Source organism: Pholis gunnellus (genome assembly GCF_910591455.1).
Source record: "Pholis gunnellus genome assembly, chromosome: 8".
NCBI lineage: Eukaryota > Metazoa > Chordata > Actinopteri > Perciformes > Pholidae > Pholis > Pholis gunnellus.
In genome coordinates this window covers 14815170-14834559 of record NC_136534.1, presented here as the reverse complement: position 1 = coordinate 14834559, position 19390 = coordinate 14815170, and the positions used below count along the sequence as shown (strand labels likewise).

The 19390-nt window shown below is 40.9% G+C and overlaps 3 protein-coding genes across 6 annotated transcripts; 1 reads left to right on the top strand and 2 right to left on the bottom strand.

Annotated features, from left to right (window-relative positions):
• Positions 1-1088: 1088 nt before the first annotated feature.
• zdhhc11 (zDHHC palmitoyltransferase 11) lies at positions 1089-6328 on the bottom strand. The gene is made up of 11 exons (XM_079164911.1): positions 6229-6328; positions 5037-5255; positions 4398-4576; positions 4186-4287; positions 3953-4077; positions 3681-3836; positions 3477-3589; positions 3342-3391; positions 3197-3260; positions 3037-3109; positions 1089-2568 (listed from the first exon to the last, which is right to left on the bottom strand). The coding sequence occupies exons 2-11, from the start codon at positions 5253-5255 to the stop codon at positions 2429-2431; spliced, it is 1221 nt and encodes a 406-aa protein (XP_079021037.1). The 5' UTR covers positions 6229-6328; the 3' UTR covers positions 1089-2428.
• Positions 6329-7055: 727 nt separating this feature from the next.
• On the bottom strand, positions 7056-12613 carry brd9 (bromodomain containing 9). Of its 4 annotated transcripts, none has more exons than XM_079164906.1 (17): positions 12475-12613; positions 11633-11853; positions 11416-11544; positions 11165-11333; positions 11010-11067; positions 10138-10282; positions 9914-10024; positions 9554-9738; positions 9324-9456; positions 9070-9145; positions 8900-8995; positions 8652-8784; positions 8455-8566; positions 8260-8316; positions 8069-8174; positions 7543-7713; positions 7056-7315 (listed from the first exon to the last, which is right to left on the bottom strand). In XM_079164906.1, the coding sequence occupies exons 1-17, from the start codon at positions 12521-12523 to the stop codon at positions 7224-7226; spliced, it is 2043 nt and encodes a 680-aa protein (XP_079021032.1). In that variant the 5' UTR covers positions 12524-12613; the 3' UTR covers positions 7056-7223. The 4 variants fall into 4 exon arrangements, with proteins under 4 accessions (XP_079021032.1, XP_079021033.1, XP_079021034.1 ...); XM_079164907.1 differs by having other exon boundaries at positions 8900-8992; XM_079164908.1 differs by having other exon boundaries at positions 9554-9696.
• Positions 12614-12979: 366 nt separating this feature from the next.
• Positions 12980-17862, top strand: trip13 (thyroid hormone receptor interactor 13; the record flags this gene model as incomplete). The annotated part of the gene is made up of 13 exons (XM_079164018.1): positions 12980-13053; positions 13295-13454; positions 13594-13720; positions 14611-14666; positions 14752-14842; positions 14940-15012; positions 15100-15163; positions 15255-15341; positions 15534-15640; positions 15825-15978; positions 16817-16929; positions 17060-17129; positions 17209-17862. The coding sequence occupies 13 exons, from the start codon at positions 12980-12982 to the stop codon at positions 17302-17304; spliced, it is 1272 nt and encodes a 423-aa protein (XP_079020144.1). The 3' UTR covers positions 17305-17862.
• Between the last annotated feature and the right edge of the window lie 1528 nt (positions 17863-19390).

Sequence of the window (19390 nt, the reverse complement as noted above, 5' to 3'; positions counted from 1 at the left end):
AGAGAGGTGGAGAAGGAAGATGTACACACATGACGTGGATGGTTTTATATTGATGCATTCATTAATAAACAACCAGTATGAAGCCCCTGTGTGTGTGTCTCTGTGTGTGTGTGTGTGTGTGTGTGACCCACAGAGGGAGGAAATGAGGGGCCAAGGATCACATACAAAGCAATACAAATATTTTTAAGATTAGTGCACACGGATCATGACTTGTTCAAGCACAGGATTGTTTAATGTTCCGGTTGGTCCTTTTCTCGGGGGAATTGACTCGCAGGACTTCACTTTATATCATGATGGGAAATTCTCTGTCGGCAAAAAGGATGCTTATCTTGCCAAGACTGCCCCTGAATCTTACTCATCTGATGTCCAGTGTGCGATGTGTTACATAACCAGTGGATGGACATTATGTAACCTCTAGCCTGACTGATGGTCCAAATAATATAGTAATTCCAAGCTCTCAGACATACTATTCAAAGACAGGGGCAAGTGGCAAAAACATGCATGTCTATGAGCAAAAGACAGGGCTTGTATCATGATAAAAAACCTGAACTGAGAGAAATCACTTGATGACATAATAGTCTATCTCAAGCTGCTTCCCGTGCGCCACCGTGTGGTTAATAGCAGCCCTCACCCCATTTGGAGATTCTCAATAATTTCCCCTTTAATAATGGAAAATAAATAATTGGAAGGACAAATAATTAATATTTAAAAATAACGGGTGTAGTTGTTTAATTACAACGTGTATTAATGGTCTTATTTTGTAAACTCATACATGTAAATTTAACTGTTTGAGGCTTCAGGCTTTTGATATTGCTTGCAGATATTTTCTTCCTTTCAGACATTGCAAATAATAAAAAAGGATTGCATTTATATTACAACTAATGCCCCCCAAAAAGCTGTGACTTTTGCCTCAGTGTTGACCAAAATACACACAATACACCTCCCATACATTTGCCCAATGTCACACTTTACACTGTTATGTAGGATTTGATAACGGAAAATGACTACATCTCACAATTTGTAGAGCAATATTTTATTAAAGCCATATAATAAATTATATTAAACAATATTCTCTCATTTATCGGTCACATCACAGGCAGTCCACTCTGAAACAATATAGATTAAAACAAAATGCTTTCATTTCCACTCAAACGGTTCCCCTATCATTTAGAAAACCAGACTGTTATGTCCACAGATCTTTTTCTGGGCTCTTGTTGGGAGAGAGCGCTCACTTTGTGTTTCAGGTCTGCCGAGCCCCTTTCTCAATGCCTGTTCACACCTGAATCTTGTTCAACAATCAGTGAATCTGCATATCTAATCCCAGATTCAGAGGTCTTGTCCCCTTTTGGCCCTTGAGCTGTCTGTTGTTGCTGCTCTGTGTTGGAGTTTAACTGATTGCATCTTGACACAGCTCTGCTAAAATCCTGATACTTTGTTTTTAAAAGTTGTGGTGACTTTGTTTGAAAGGGTTCTCTGACATTTCTTTGGCACTATGTTTGTTTCCTGGTTCATAAGGGAGTTTAGTAGTCTTTTTGTTTTCAGCAGAATCATTGAGTTTTTGTGTTCTAGCTAGTTTGGTTTCTTTTGTTTGTTGTTTTGCTCTTGGAGACCCGAACAGCTTTTTTACTGCCGTTTGTTGTTCTCTTCATTTGTTAATAAAGTAGTAGGTAGCCTTTTACTTTCTGTGTCAGCCCCATCTTTTGTTTTTCTCAAAGGTTACTCCTTGTGTTCCCCTGAACATCAAGTGATGGTTGTAACACATCCCTCTAGTGGTGACAATATGCGACAGCTTACAAATGGACAAAAACTACAACACTATTAGACAACATTTGATTTACCTGCTACTGTCGCGTCTTTAAATTCTTGAATAAAATAGATACGTACATTTATAAAACAATATGGTGGCTCACAAATAACAATGTATTTAGCTATAAAAGGCTCTCTCTTTGGCCATCGGATAAAATGACAAGATGCTAAAAGTTACTGTCTACATTATTTGATACCCATTTGGCTCACAATACGAATAGTAACATCCAGTATCATGTTCCAGCCTTTCAGGGAGATGCCAGAGAACATCCAGCTATCTGAATCAGGCTAGTGGAACAATGGCTAACATGAAAGTGGGGCTGGACTTTGACTCTCTATACACGTAAGTGAGATAAAACAATGCTTTAAATAATTCAACCGTTATAAAACAGTGTCGATTTTTTTTAGAACATGACTGGTCCACAGCTATTCAGACTGCATCCAAAATGTCCTCTGGATGAAATAACAGTTCCATGTTCAAACTGTGGTTTCAAGTCCAATGCGTCCTCTGTCCTTATCAACAAAGCTCCATGGCTCAGTTTCATGACGCACATCTTCATAATAAATTCATCATATCTCAGCAGCATATCCTGATGCACCACCGTGCAAACATGTGTTACTGCTAAGTATCATCTGGAGTCATAACTGAGCTTCCCAGAGGGTCCTGCACTCCAGGAACACGGTGAACAGACTTCTCACTCGCACTCTGAGCCTGTTTAGTGTCGGGCCTCCAGCTTTTGTTGTCGCTCACAGAGGTTTCCCCTTACAGACACAGAAAACAAAAGGAGATAGGTATTAATTACAAACTGCAATAAACGTGACAGAAAAAATTATCTGTGTGCAATGAATTTGCATGCATCCTATATTTCCATTTAATTCGCATGAGTGCGATTATACACAACGAGGCTGTGAAGGCCGACTAGTCAGCATGATGACATTTAGTAGTCTCATTTAGCCACTTCTTAGCAACCACCTTTTTTAAGACTAGTAAAAGCCCCACAATTCACGAGAGGGGTATCTACTGATGTATTTTATATCAAAGAACATGAATCTCTCAAGCTTGTGTTAATCACAGACATTATTTCAGGCATCTAACCAAAAACCCATTCAAAAGAACAATGACTTTATAGGCAAGGGGACCAGAAGTGCAAAAATGCTAACTCATTTTCGGGTTTTAGCACTCATTCCTGCAGCACTCTAGAGTGTTAATAGGTGAAGTTAAATACCTACTTGCTGTGTTCTTTGTGGGATTTTCAGTGCCATAGCTATTCTCTTTATCTGCTGATTTCCTAAAGTTCTCCACCTAGAAAACAAAACAGCATGTTAATGTAGCATTACCCATTCGATGCATGTAAAATAATTAAAGTGAGATACAAGTAGACATGCTTACCTCAGTGCATATGGACTCTGAAAGTCGGCTTGTGAGCGGGCCTTTATCGTCAAATTTGCAGGTACTGCAGGAAAACCAGAATGGCATTATTTCTCTACAAAACTAGCTTTACAAATAGTAGAATAAGAACTTTATGGATTTTTACCCTGAACTATGTGATAATGCTGGCTCACAGTCCATTGAGCTCTCTTCATTCTTTAAAAAGAAAAAAGGAAACATTTTTACACACATGGCACAATGAACAAACCACTGTCCGTGAGAAGCAAAGGACAGGTCTCACCTGTGGGGCCTTGCTATTGATTTTCGCATCTTTTGCATTTCCTGCTTCGATGTTTCTGGCTTCTTTTTGGCGCTGCCTCTTCACATAATCATATGTGCTTATGCCTTTATAAACTGTAAAGCCAAGAGGAGAATAGTGAGGAACAACGACTGGATGAGGTGAAAAGAGCCCTATAGAATGTGTGTCTTGAAGATCGTGACTCACAGAGGAAGAAGTGGAAGCCCAGCAGATGACCGAGTAGCAGCATGCAGGTGATGCTCAGCATGACTGTTGTGAACGCTAATATAAGGAGACAAGCCGAACTAGTCTTTATGGGTGCTAAGGGTAAAAACACCAGCCAGGTACCATTCCCCAGCATACCTATAGAAATGAGGACAAAAAGAAGAAAACCACTCAAACAGCTTTTAATTATGCAATTACCAAAAATGTGATCAAAGCCGTTTTTTTTAAAAAAGCTCAATATTATGGTGGCTCACTGTCATACTGTGGGGCGGTCCGCAGGCTGTTTGGATCCAGGTAATGCTGAATAAATATGAAAAAAATCACAACAACGAGCAGGAAGACGCCGAGCATAGCAGAGGACAGTGCCACAAAGAAGCACCTGTAGGCACACACAAACGCTGATGTTAGTTCATAAAGCCTTCCACCTTTCATTTAAACATCAGACACAAAGTCAGATACACAAATTCCATCCACAACGTTCTCTTACCGGTAGTTTCTGCCACCCACACAGGTGTTCAGCCATTTGCAATGGTGATCAAAGTCCTCCACGCACTTGTTGCAAACGCCACAGTGTTTTGCTTTGGGCCCACTACGTGAAGATTGATTATGTTAAACGTCATAATACACAACTTTTGCATGATTGCCTAATTATATTGCTACTAATTTAGAGAAAGCTAAATCCCATTAGAGAATACGTACACCTTGACGTCACATAGATAACAGTGTAGGTCCTGGATGACATGCGGTTGCTTAGTCCTGTCAAAAAGCACCAATGGACTGGAATAGCTCCGTTTGGCCCTCACATTGACATCCGCCGGGTCTATTGTCGCAGCAGCAATATGGGCCAAAACGTGTACGATAAATGCTATGCCAGTCAGCTGCACACAACAAGAGTCGAGGAAAACAGCAATAACAGTAGAAAAATACTGCAATATGTGACAATACAGTGCAGAATAGTAATTGGCCCAAGTGTAAAAGAAACTGCAAACTGGAGCATACAAGTGGATCTTTTGTGTGAGAAATGAAGAAATCAACTGTTCCTATGGCTGAGTGAAGCCTCAGTTAAACAAACCAGTGTTGACATCATGCAGCATTCAACATGTGACAAAAACACCACTGATTATATCTTTTGGGCTTAATAGAGACCACAGTAAGGGAGACAGAGTCACGTCTGGTGTGACTGCAGCCCATACAGACAGGCCACACAACAACATCCTTGTCTTGTCCTGCAGTCCAAACAAAACCGTGGCAGAGAGTAATGTTAAAATACCCATTGATGCACACTTAACAGTCAGCTACTACTACAACAGCAACATTTCAGCTGCGTGTTCAGGATACAGCATAGAGCACATGGTTCCACGGCAGTGGCAGAAGAGGGATATAGATGCCAAAGCTGACTATGGCGAGGTAGCTGAACACCAGCCAGCCAACCACTTGGAAAGCCTGAGGGGGCCATGACCATCCGTTGATCCTGGGAGGCTTCGAGGGGACCAGCTCGTTTCTACTGCTGCCACGCATGGGAGATGTGCGTCTCAGCTTTTGGCTGAAGCAGGTCATCTAGAGAATAAACACAGTCAGATGAGAAGGCGCTTCTTCCCGGTGCCTTCACACACATCCATCCACACAGTACACGTACTACACGTAAGTCTAGCTCCAGCAGAGCGTGGCTGTATTTGCTGGGGAAATGAGTTAGGAAAATGAGTTGAGCATGATACAGTGACTGTTCAGCCATTATGTACCTATACTCAGACTGCATTTAGCTAGGTATGCCTAATGCACTGGCAAATGTCTCAACAGTCATAGTTTAACCTCACTGGTATATATGGGGTGGAAAAATGATCAGGAATATTAGTCAACAAAAGTACCAAGTACGTGACCATAAAGCTTAACCAACAAACTGTTTCAACAAAAACTGAACATCATAAACTTCATGAAGGTACAGTTGGACTAAATACCAAACTGTTGTATTGAATTGCATTAGTTTTATATAACTTTACTTAATAAACTGGCAGAGGCCGTGCCTTATCCATCTTTACAAATGACAAAGGCATCAGTGCATAAATATATATATATACACATATATACCCAGCAGGATATTGTCACATAGCCTAAAGAAAACAGCTGATCCAGAGTAAAGGAGTCACACAAAGTGCTACATCCCTTTCTTTGTAAAAGGTCTTGTACTCACATGTTTTGCTCCTGGCCTTATGCCTGACAACACTATGATCAAAGTTCACCAATTCATCTACAAAACCTGGAAAGAAACTATAATTTGTGGACTTTTTAGCAATCAATGTTTTGTTTGTATTACTGCATAAGACTAATTAGTGAAATGTATGTTAGCTAATAACGTTGATGTTAAGTTAAAGGTGGTTTGCTTTAGCTCTCCCTGCATTTTATGTCAAATTCACTGTTCAAATCATGTTTACGGCTTAACAATCTAAATATTCATGCCGACAATAACCTGTACGGGTTTCATCTCACAATAGCACAGTCTATGAGGAGTTTTAATCAATGTAGAATTACTTACTTTTGCCGTTGAAAGAAAGCGAACATGAGGTTAAAACAATACGCTCCTGTTCAATAACAGACGGAGAACCATCGCTTGATACCAAATGATTAGTTTATCAGTAGAGCACGTGCTTGCATATGCAAAAGTCACATAGTGACCAAAAACACATCGTGCGGACAAAAGCGCTTAAAAACACCCGTGAAGACGATTAAAATGCTCCGACGTCCTCTGATTTGTGTCACCGAAGGACGTGAATCAGAAGTTGAAGAATCAACTCAGCAGGTCGGAGCGGCGCTATGGAAACGGCCCTACTGCGCATGTGCACTACAGCTCTGCTCAAGATACCGAGTTTTTTTTTGTTGATTGTGGCCCTCCACTGACTCCCTCACAGTGTCTGCGCATCTAGCGTGCACATCAAACTCAATCTGGAGAATTTCCATGAGAGCAATAGCGAACTGCAAACACAGATATATCAACATGACACTTCTGCTTTCAAAAATAAAGCCCAATTCTTTCACAGCGGAATTTCATCTCAAATGTCTCATGAGTGTCAATGTATACTGCATGCACTTCCCTATTGTTTCTCTCGTACTGAGACAATAGCAGCCGTTGCTCAATAAAAGCCCATTCATGGGAGTTTACTGCTGTACAAATCTGAGGACTCAGCAGTGCATCTTTACCGCAGCGGGACGATCTTACAACATGCTTTTGCTGCACTAAGTTTGGATGACTATTACTGGTTGACAGGTCCTTTGTTTACATAATATATATATATGTAATACTTTTTCATATGCTTATTGAACCACACACATTTATACAGGTGCAAGCGTTTATTTGTTGCACTCATACAAAACCTTACAATTACACTACAAACACTCGGTGCAATCATATTCAGTCTTTAAAACAGGTCGGAGGCTCCTGCCGTCTCCACAGTGCTTAAACAGTCCGAGACCGAGTACCCGGTGCTGTTAACACCGAGACAACAACATGGCAGTGTGTGTGTGTGTGTGTGGTCAGCTGTTGGCTGTGCTCTCTGGCTCCGGAGACTGCAGGAACTCGTAGGGATCATGAACCATTTCAGACTGGTCCAAGTGTGGTGGGCTCCCTGCGAAACAAAGAAGACATGGCTCTTACGTTGTTGCACTGGTGTTACTACTACTAGCAATGACAACTTCACAGAAAAGTGGAGGTTTAGTTGACATCTAGCAACACGGTATTATGACGCGTTAGCATGCAAATGACAATAATATGTTTAAATTATAGCTAAGAAGCATTAGCAGCGCTCCTTTCTGTGCACCTAGTTTGTTTTAGTCTTACTCCTATTGCAGATACCTAAGTGGTGCTGATCCCTCTCTGAGGCGTTAGAGAGGGAGGACAGGTTGGACGAGGGCCTGGAGCCGACTCTGTCCACTTGAGCCTCCTGGAACTCCTGCAGGAGTTTGTCTGCATCGTCAAACTGCTGCTGGCCGTCCTCGTTGCCCGGCTCTTTTTTCACAGTTTTACCTGATAAAGAAAGAGGGAAGAGCATTGTAGAACAGCAAGTGAACAAATAAATGCAACTACCTCTATTTAAAGCAGAAAAGACCCGAGTGGCGCATCCTACCCAATATTTCTGTTATGTATCCTTAAAGTACTTTGACTGCTGTGTTTCAAAATGTAGTGAAAACTCGGCCTAAGAATTTTAATAGGATTGGTGATTACGTGGCTATAATGCCCATTAATACTGCGACTCCACACATGCGACAAAGGGCCTTATGCCATTAATGCAAGTCCGCCATACTCCTATTTCTACTATGATTATGTTATGAAAGTGTACATGTACATGCAGCCACTCCCGAGTGTTGATGGGGATAATCACCTAACGAGTTGAGCATGGATAACTCCAGAGACATATCAGGATAGTTCTTCATTGACATGAAGTCCAGGACTGAGCCACTCTCTCCCAGGCCGGTGCCATCTGCCATCTATACAAACACACACAGCTTCAATCAGACAGCCGGCACAACTACTTAAACGTATCATCACTGTTTTCAAAAAACGACAGCATACCTGCATGTCACAGATGTTGGATTTGCTTTCATCCGGTTTTAGCGTGATGTTTCTTTTCTGAAACGTAAATTAAGCATCACATAGATGACAGGCAGGAGACCAGTCTGCGGTAGAATTGGTGAAGACAACCCCGGAAACTGAGAAAACGATGGAAGTAATGTGTGTAATACTGCGTATTAGGTAGAAGTCAGATACCTGTCGGATTTGACTGACAGCTTTAGTGTGATCGTCCGCGGTCATCTTGTCCAGAAGCTTGTCGACCCAACACTTCGTGACATCTCCGCAGCCCTTGACAAACTCCTGTATGCTTCGGGGTGAAAACGGGGACACACATTATTTTCACTAGCTCATTTCAGATCTGAGTTTAACCGATAACAGAGAAGGCCCCCTACCTGAGAGCACACTGTACCCCCGTGTCATCGCCATAGGCTGAATAGAGCGTGTCCACCTCATCGGGTAGCAGGTCTGGAAAGATGGAGTTCTTCTGAAGGGTCTGAACGTTGTAGGCACTGCTCAGAAACGTTACTACACAGAGCAAGAAGAAAAAGCATTATCCGTCAGACGTCATAGACTTTGTGGCAAACTTTGGTCATTGTTATTTATATGAATTCAATCAACAACGGGTCACTTTACTGCATACCTTTGTGTCTCCTGTCATCTTTGAACCCCAAGGTGGTTAATCCAGGTAGAAGCTTGTTTGACAGAGAACTTAGGTCCACTTTATGAGTCTCATCTTCTGTAACAAATTCAGAATAATTATACTAATGTAGTGAATATTTGAAGGATGTTTAAAAAACTATGACAACAAACCTTCTGCATCAGGATCCTGGTGATTTACGACAGTGTATAGAAGAGAACTGTCTTGCTCTTTACGCAAGTAGCCCATCTGAAAACACACATGAGAGAAAAATATATTGTCACTACTAACTGCATAAAGAAGAATCTCCTTGAAGCGTGGAAGCCTCACCAACACTTTGTCATTTTATGGAATAAAATACAGCTAAAGCTTGTAGAAACAGTGTGTATGAGCGGCAATATATACACAATAAGTTAAAGAGGAAAACCTTGGAGTTGGGCATGTATCTGTTGATCCGATCTCGAGCTTCATCTGCAGAATGCTCAACCAGTGCCAGGACATGCTCCTCTGCTGTACTGTCAGTCAAGCTGCACGCGTTCCCCTCTGGTTCAAACAGGTAACTGAGACCACAGAAGAGACAACGTTACCAGATCACTATACTGATACTATACACACAAAAAGGCCACATTTGTTCCAGATATTACAAAGAAAGAGTACCTGATGACTTCCTTCAAGTCTTTAACTGGTTTCTTGGACTTTTTAGCGGATTCCACTGGGCTGGGGATTATCTCTGGAGGAGGTATATCCGCTGCAAGGTCTTCATCTCCCAAAATGGCTGCCTGCTGGGTGAAATCCATTTCCTGCATGAAAGACATGCTGCGTTTCAAAGCCAACAGCCGTTCCTGAGCACAGGGCGGAGGAAACAAGTGGCCACTTAATTGTGTCTAATTAATTGGAAATGTATGGATATAAGCGTATGATGAAGAAAATAGAAAGGGACAGCAGGAAGTTGTTGATGATGATGACAGGGATGTTTTCATGGGGAAAGTCACCCTGAAACCCTCTCTCCTTCTTTACCTTACTCATCATCTTAAATCCTGTATGTAGCAGTTTCTTGGCAGCCTTGTAATAGACCGTCTCTGGTCGGTTGTACACCATGGCATTGTCACACATCAGTTTAAAGTCCGCCTGAAGGCAAAAACAGTGTTCAAACAGGTATGAGGGCACACTTGGTCTGCACACACTTTCCTACCCTTTCTAATACACACAAACTCTCCCTTTGTGTTGAAAAGTATCCTCACCTTGAATTCTGTAACTGTGTTGTAGTCATTGTTCATAATCTTGTCTTTCATGGTGCTGAAGTCCATGGGATGTTTGATGATCATTGAGTAACCAGGGGCAATCGCATCGGTTACTGGAAAGGAGAAGAATCCATGGGGGTCTTTCCTGGACAGACAAGACAATCATGATGTTATTCAGCACCGACCTTAAGATTAGTCTAGAGTTGTCTTGTTGAGTGTTCTGATCATGTCAGCGCGCGTTATCTGTCGGGTCAACACGATCAATATGAACGGATCTTGCTTGTGCTGTGATTTGATGAACCGGTCCACATCATAATGTGGCCTCATTTACATTTAGTGTGATGTTTTACAAGTGTTGATAGCAATTTATGGCTAACGCAACAGCAAAGTCGCCCACAACAGGACCCCCCCCCCCCCCCCCCCCCTCCACTCACAATAATAAATGCTCAAACAGACTAAAGACTGAGAGCTTACAGCCCATAAAGGCAGCAATGTTTATTGCACCCTACAAACTGTTATATGTGGGTGCTGCATGGAAAAAACAACAAATGCTATTGTTCTAGATTGCTATTGCCATGAAAACCAAATGTGTTTGTGCCCTGAGGACAATGTGTGTGCTCTGGTTATTTAATGTTCATCAATTTGACCGTGGTGTATGCAAAAGTGAAACTTTGAACAGAGAGTGATGTAAAAAGGAAACGCTTAGAGTGTCTAAAAATTGTAATAAATTGTAATTTTTGTAAATATCACGGGAATATGCTAATTAATGTATGATGTTTCTTGTCTACTTGTGTGGGGCGGTGTCTTAAGGAGCATAAGAAGGTCTGCATCACCGGTGGATGCAGCCATTAGACTGGACCAGTGTTCCTCACCTCTGCAACTGCCTCAGAAAGTGCTCCAGCAGCTGTTGACGAGGAGTGGATTCACTTTCTGCATTTGGGCAAACGCAAAAAACAAAATACAGATATTTATAAACACATTTACAAATGAAAACTGTTATCTTGTCCTCAGAGACAGACATTCTTACCTTGTTGAGTCCTGCATGCTCGGACCGGCCTGTCTCCTTGTTGGTCTAAATCAAACGTCACACTGTGGTGAAACTCATCCACTTCAGGGTCCGGCTCCGGCTCCGGCTCAAACTCTCTCTCTCTCTCTCGTTCTCTCTCTCTCTCTCTCTTCTTTTTCTTCTCTTCCGGCTGATGAGATATGGTCATGATGTCAGCAACAACATTAAGAATGTATTGATCATATTCTCAGGCTTAAGTTAACTTTACTCACCTCCAATCCAATACTTATTATACTTTTTGGCAAAGTGAAAGGCTCAACAGGTACACCGGTGCTGGCAGCAGTAGAAGTTGCTGCCTCTGATTCATTCTGCTCTCGCTCTCTCTTCTTCCTCTTTTCCTCCTATAGGATGAGATTAAAATCATTTGTTTTAACTTATAGTGGCACAAAACGCAGATTCACAAGTTAAAATGTTCTTTTGTACACTAACCTTACGCCGTCTTCTCTCCTCATCATCCACATATTTGTCTTTATCCTTTTCAGACTTTTTCTTCTTCTTCTTCTTCTTGTCTTTGTGGCGTTCTCGCTCGTGGTCTGATCTGTCATCGTAGTAACTGGAGTCATGGCCCGAACCCGAGAGCTCGGTCACCTCACTTCCTCCAACTTTGAGCACGAGCTTTAGGGGCTTCTCGAGAGTCTTGTCCTCATAGTCTACAACCAAACAGGGGATAGAAGAGATGGAAGAGATGAAATGTGTGGGAGAATGATGTTGCCATTAGTATGGTAGGAATACTGTAAGTCATGTCTGCTATTACTTGCCAAATAGGTTGTGTATTGTAAAAGAGTCGCTAACGTTATATTAAGTTGTAGCTTTTCTATCTGAAGAAAACACTGCTGTATATTGTGTGACTGGGATGTATTGCATTTAACTGCATTGTTTTGTTGGAAGTAATTCCATAATACTTAAAGACCGACTTAAATACATTTAGAACATAAATATAAGTTCATATTTTATGTAACTTGCTGTCTTACCTAAGTTATAACTTACTGGCACAGCTAAATAATAAATATAAAAATGGTATGTTATATTATATATTGAATATAAATAACTGATTAATTCTGGCTGTTAGCAGGACATTTAACCAGATAGATGTGGCATGTGCATCGTGGTGGTAGAGAAGACCTTCACACAAACAACAACAACAACAACAACAACAAAGCAAAACTGCTGTCTTTTCCAGTTGAGCTAGCCAGCTATGCTAGCTAAATTAAAGCTAACTAGCTGGAACAAAAGAGGTGCGATAACTAATAGTAAAATATAAATGTATGTACCATCAACTGTCCTCCACTCCGGTTTATGTTTCTTGTGTTTTTTCCCCATCTCTCCGTGTTTATAGCAGAATACTCTTGTTTACTCCAGTTATGTTGCTAATGGTCGCTAGCGTCGGTCCAGACCTAACAAACCTTTGCAACAAGAAAGCTCGCGACAGGCGGAAGTGATAACCCAAAACAAATGATGTATTTCCGGTGGAAGAAATCAGCGCGCTGATTTCGAGTTACTGTCGGCTTTCTGACTGTACAGCGAACTGTCGATAGTTTCTCGAGTAGCAGAAATTGTGTTGACGCAAGTCCTCAGATTGATAACGTAAATGGTGTAAGTTATGGTTTCTGTTATGTCGACGTAGCGAAGTGTTTACCTTCACTCTTTGAAGGATGTTAACGTTAGCCAGCTGCGTTAGCTAGCTACAACATCGCCAACTTACACTTAGCTTAACGAAATATAAATGCTGCTTTTTAAAGTTCTGAATGTTTCCCGTTTGTCCATAGTTTTACAGGGATGGACGGTGACAGCATGGAGTTGGGAAACCAGGAACAAAACATTCACGTGGAGGTCCATGTTAAATCTCACAGGTGGGTTCAAAACAGTGAATACGTGTAAAAGACACAGACACTGAGAAATCATGTTTTGGGGATATTTGACTATTTAACAACTGAATACATTTTCCAAACAATTACATTGTGAAATCCCTGAAGTCTTATTTTTCTAAACCAATATTCGTATTGGTGTTGGTATGGTATCAGTTATCACATGTGGGGAAATGATGTAAATGATGTAAATGCAGGACTTTTTCTCCTATTGTTCACATTTCAGCACAGCTAAACTGTCTGAGGTGAGGACACATGTTCTGGGTCTGCTGAATCGCCACAGCATGGTTTTTGGGAACTACAGATGGGCCGAGTTTGATGAGGAGTTCCTGCAGAAACACGTGGAAGCTGTGGCTATAGTTGATCAAGAGGAGCTGGTCACACAGGTCTGTTATTTTGGTTTGCTTTGTGAATGTTTTCCACCGTCTATATTATTATTTATTATTTTCAGAAGTAATGGACGAAGTAATCATGCTTTGCAGTTGTTTGTTCTTTTGTCATGAACTGTTTTTCTCACCCACTCAGCCCCTCGACTTGAAGAGCTGCTCTGTCTCCGTTCACATCTTCACTCTGAATGAAGATGGACCCAGCACGCTCAGTTTGGAGGAGGATGAGGAGCTTTCAGCAGCCAATCACTGGTTGCTGCCAGCAGGTGACGCTGCACAATAACACCGCGTTGAGAAATTCATGCTTTTAGTTTGATATATTTCCAGTTGAACTGGATTGACGCTCCCTGTAGGCTTCAGAGGTGGCTGTAGAACGCTTGTTGTGGCTATGGTCAGCTTGGATTCATGCTGTCCATGTCCTCAGTATGTCACAAACTGTTATATTTTCAACAGAATCTGGCTAAATATCGAGCTTGATTGGAGGCGCCTTTGATAAAAACAATAGTGTGTGAAACGTAAGAATATGAATTATCGCCCGCCCTGCTTGTGGGCACAGAGTGGTCGGCAGCCTGTTGCAGCAGCTCTCTCACCCCTTTCCTTGTCTTTCTTAATTTCCCTATATGTCTCATAAGCACTTTCTTTCTTTCACGTTCTCTATTCATGACGTTTTTTATGTTATCATATCTCATACTGTACTTTTGAGGCTAATACAGATATTGATATTTGAGAGTTTAAAACATCTGATAACATAAACCGAACAATGTTTCTAAATGACTCCCAACCTATTTTGGCATTTCTTTTCTGTAATTTCTTGTTACTATTGGCCTCCGATATATCTGGTATATGCTGATGTCATCAGAATCCATTCTAATCAACATGAATCCAACCTGACCAAAGCCTTCTTTCCCTGTTGTGAAGAAAACTGCAATTGTTTTATAACGATCTTTTAGGCGTGTATGGGACACGTTTTCATCATTGAAAGCGAGATAACGGCTAGCTCAAGCGTCAATGTAAAGGCACAGTTAAAGTAATAATAATAAGTGAGTTATATTGTATGTTTCATTATGTTAATGTGCATCTATCTATTAGCTTTAGTCTGCTATAATTCAATATTTGCTGAGTATTCCCCTAAAATGACTTAATCTCTGTTTAACAGCTGAATTCCATGGGATTTGGGAGAGTCTGGTGTACGACAGTCGAGTCAAAACCCAGGTAAAAATATCAGTTTCGAGAAAATGCTGGCATAACTTCATCACCCATTACTGCTAAACTTCCAATTGTTTTCATTTTCCTGCAGCTCCTGGATTACATCACAACAACAATTTACTTCTCAGACAAAAAGGTCGACAGCAACCTGATTTCGTGGAACCGTGTTGTGCTGCTTCACGGTAAATAACCACAGTCATTTTTATCAGTTGAGGTCATCCCAGGGAGGATGTGGGTAATATAACCGATTCATCACTTTGTGTGTGCGCCTACATTCAGGCCCCCCGGGCACAGGGAAGACGTCACTGTGCAAAGCTCTGGCCCAGAAGCTGTCAATCAGACTGTCAAGTCGGTAAGTCAATCCTCATTTACGTGAAACCGCTTTAGCAGGAAGTGCACCGACTCCTTTCATTTCTAAAGACACCTCTTCTCCCTGCAGGTATTCGTATGGGCAATTTGTCGAGATAAACAGCCACAGTTTGTTCTCCAAGTGGTTCTCAGAGGTACACCCGGCTTGTTTTTATGTTACATTGTTACATTGAAGCATGTTTTAGATGGAATTGAAAGTATTCCCACCATGCCTCTTTGTTACAGAGCGGTAAGCTGGTCACGAAGATGTTTCAAAAGATCCAACAGCTGATAGACGACAAAGATGCTCTCGTGTTTGTTCTGATTGATGAGGTAAAAAAATCTGCTTCGGGGAAATGAACTTGATTCTTGGAATCTGTTTTAACTGAGCCCCTACAATTAATGTATTACACTCCTTCATTGATTTGCTTGAGATAAAACTGAACTTTGTTCAAGTTATTTCATGTTCAAGAGTGTCTTTGCTGTGAGTTAAAGAGTGTCTTTTGTGAACATGTGTTATGGCAGGTGGAGAGCCTGACAGCAGCTAGGAGTGCCTGCCAGGCGGGAACCGAGCCCTCTGACGCCATCCGAGTGGTCAACTCCGTTCTCACTCAACTGGACCAGATCAAACGGTCAGGAAGCGAATCGGTCTATGTTCTGTTTTAAAACTTCTCTGATAGCATATGACACTGGAAGCCTTTGTTGTTTTTATTCTTACAATCACTTAATTATTGTTTTCACTGGGAAATCTATCCATCTGATTTTTTCTTATTTACACAAGTTTGTTTTGTTTTGACTTTCGGTCTCACGTTTCAGACATTCCAACGTGGTGATCCTGACGACCTCCAATGTGACAGAAAAGATCGACTTGGCGTTTGTGGACAGAGCGGACATCAAGCAGTACATCGGACCTCCATCTGAGAAGGGCATCTACAACATCTACCTCTCCTGCCTGGAGGAGCTGATGAAGGTGACTCAACAATCGAGCAACCGTTTTCCTTTTCTTTTTTGGGATCACATTTGTATTGATATTCAGGACATGCATTGGAAATTGATAACTAAAATTACATTTTTTTTTTTGCAATTATTTGCAAGTTATAATGGAAAACACATCTGCCGTAACAATTTGTAACAATTCCATGTTCAAACTTATTCATTTAAAAAAATAAAAACCACTTAGGTGCCAGTGGGTAGGATAGTTTACTAGTATTGAGGGATTGTCTTTGTTTTGGGAGCTCTGTAGGTCAATATCTTGACACATGACAGAATTATGATGGCCGTGGGGAGCAAGGCTCAGCGAATAGAGCAGGTTGTCCACTAATTAAAAGGTTGGCGGTCCGATCCCCGGCTTCTCTTTTCCACGTGTTAGAAGTGTCCTCGAGCAAGACTTTTATCCCCAAATCCTCCCAATATTTAGGTCAGCAACTTGATGGAGCAATTTGGATAAAAGGGCAATTCCATTTGCCAAAACAGAAAACATAGCGAATCACAAAACATGACTGAGAGGATTCTTCCTGTGATGGAAATGTGGAAGAACAGCCGGGCAAGAAAGAAGTAGAGTGCTGCACTAATGACAACAAGAAGTGGATTTTTTATTATATGGATTGAAACCTAAACAAATCGAACTGCTTTTGTTTGCATAAAATAATGAACTTACTGACCAGTTACAATTAATATTGATACACAGTATAATATGAAGTAGGTGGAACATTTAGATTGTATAGAAAAGATGCTTATACTATTTAAAGCAACACTTTAATTGAATATGGTGAGTTGATGGATTTCCCACGTCTCTCTGATATGTGCAGTGCCAGATCATCTACCCCCGGCAGCAGCTGTTTACCATGTTTGAGCTGGAGACGATGGGCTTTGCAAAGAGTGAGGTGTCCGAACACAGTCTGAACCTGAGGAACATTGCCGTGTGAGTAAAGCCTCCCATAATGCAATAGAACCCAAATCACACCGTCTCCGTGCTGTAGTCTAAACATTTGAGTGCCAGTGAGAGCTGAAACAGCCAGGGGCTAATGTTCTGTTTTGTTTTTCATTTCCAGAAAGAGCAAAGGTTTGAGTGGACGAGCTCTCAGGAAGTTACCATTTCTAGCCCACGCACTGTTTGTAAAGGTAAGTATTTGATTTGGTTCCACGGATTGAAGGAGGAAAAGAGTCGTATTGTTTTTTAATGTAGTTTGTTCGCCTGCAGACACCGACGGTAACTCTTGAGAGGTTTATGGAGGCGATGGACCAAGCAGTGGATAAACAGATGGAGGAAAAGGCTAACCTGGTCAATGATGTCTGAACTTATTACAATGCCCAAAGGCTCACACGCGATTGTTTGTGAGCTCTCAATCCCATGCCTTGTTTGTTTGTAGTAAGGAAAACTACAACCCGTACATCTTTTTTTTATTAAAGCTTAATCCTTTCATTTGGCAGCAACGTGATAAACATATTGGCAAGTAACATTGTTTTAACAAATACTATCTATATTATAAGTCTTTGTTCAGGTAAATTCTGTTGGTGCTACTACCTTAAACAACCAAGTCGTTTTCAGTACATGCAGTTTGGTTTAGGATGGAGTACCCAAAGCTTGAATTTTCTGTGTTTACTCTGTTCTTAGTTTCAAAGTGCTAGTTTTATGTAATGTTCAGCTTTAACCTCAACAGTTCCGGCTTCTTTTGGTATTTATGTTTTAAAGGGATAGCTCACATTTGTATTGCCATCAGTTATTTGAACTTTAATTCAAATCACTGTGAACAGATAAGCTCAGTGTATGGATTTTATTGAGGATATCTCATTTGGATCTTTATCTTTGTCAGTTCTATATTTATGTTAACATCAAATCGTCTTCAAACTCTCTGGGTGCATGTGTTCATTACGACTTTATTTTGTATATAGCGTTGTAATAAACAGTATTGTTTATGTTCTTTGTGTGTTGTTGAAATGCTGCAGATTCATTTTGGAGATTAGAACAAAGCCTTTAGGCCGCCACTTGGTGGCGCACAGATACTGTCATACAGTCTCAAACATGGAAAGACTGATTTTATATAGTGTATTTTATGAGACATGTGATAAAGACAATAAAGGCAGTAAGTGTAAAAGCCCACAATACCAGAAAAAACAAAACAGATTACAGTGTACATTGAGTCGGTCTCATCTAAATATCTTTAATGAGTAATGAACCTTCACAGATATGAAATGTACATTTGCACATCTGGAAGTAAAAACAGCTGATCCCGGGGTACTGTACAGCAAACACGGTACGGGCTCCTGCGCAGGGACTCAAAGTAATATATAGTTACATTGCCAGTCTGTGTTTGTGACTGGTTGCCACAAATTTGACCTAAAAGTAAAAGTTGAAAGAGGATTCAGTTATGAAATGTATCATATGCACAGTTTACACGAACAGATCAGTGGCTCCATTGTTCGTATGAACATGTTTTGCATTCTGTGAATGCTCCGCTGCTTTGCATGTCAGCTGCCGGGTTCAGACAATGTGCCCTTTGTTTGTTGTTGAGCAACAGCTTTTTCACTCCACTTCAAAGGTTGATTCTGTAGGCTGTTCCTGAATGTAAAAGGATACCAAACAGTTCACACAAGCTCATCTTCATTCACACGCTTCATTTCTACTCAATCCTGTCACTGTCACCTTCAAAATGTCCTTTCTATTGAGCACATTTTGTATGTGATTTTCTACGGATTAGATTTTACTGTCTGCCAATAAGATTAAGCCAAAGACTTATACTGTAATCAAGACCCGGAACAACATTTTATCCTTGAGTATCGAGTTTTACAAGAAACCCAGAATGGATTTCCCCTCAAAGCCTTCATTTCATTCAAGCAATGTAACTTTTGTTTGTGTGAATTATCCCTTTAATGCCTCTATCTTTTACACCTATTTGTTAGGCGCCCACTATTTTTATACGGTATGTCATTCAAGTTTTTATGTGAGATGAATCACACAATGAAGCTCAAGCTTTTCATCAGTGATCACAAAGAAAATAGAAAAAGGCAAGATAGAGAAAGGGAGAGCTGTAGGAACGGGCATGGTAAATAAAACCATAATTGCTCTGTCTGGAGGCATTTTCTTCTTCTTTTGACTGTAGTTGCTCCAAAACCAGGCAGCTGTTAAAGAGCAATCAAGACGCAGCGTGAAGAAAAGTCAAAAGCCTTATTGTTACAGAGTTTTATCACCGTTTCAAGCAGCTTCAAAATGTCAGAAAACTCCAAACAAAACAAACAGTCTGATGTTTATCCTCTCAACCGTTGTTCAGGTATGGCTGAAAGCAATGGAATATCGCTGCATGTGCCAATGGTGATTCACATCGTGAGGGAATTAACTTACACACATGCTTATAGGCAAGTTAAGAAGAAACTGAACAGAGCTG

Coding starts and splice junctions, on each gene's coding strand:
- brd9 (XM_079164906.1), bottom strand. CDS start 12,523: ATGGGGAAAAAACACAAGAAACATAAACCGGAGTGGAGGACAGTTGAT. Junction 10,025..10,137: donor ACACAGTTACAGAATTCAAG/GTGAGGATACTT, acceptor TTTTGCCTTCAG/GCGGACTTTAAACTGATGTG. Junction 8,785..8,899: donor AGATGACAGGAGACACAAAG/GTATGCAGTAAA, acceptor TGCTCTGTGTAG/TAACGTTTCTGAGCAGTGCC.
- zdhhc11 (XM_079164911.1), bottom strand. CDS start 5,255: ATGACCTGCTTCAGCCAAAAGCTGAGACGCACATCTCCCATGCGTGGC. Junction 3,392..3,476: donor TCAATAGCAAGGCCCCACAG/GTGAGACCTGTC, acceptor TTCTTTTTAAAG/AATGAAGAGAGCTCAATGGA. Junction 2,569..3,036: donor TCCCACAAAGAACACAGCAA/GTAGGTATTTAA, acceptor TGTGTCTGTAAG/GGGAAACCTCTGTGAGCGAC.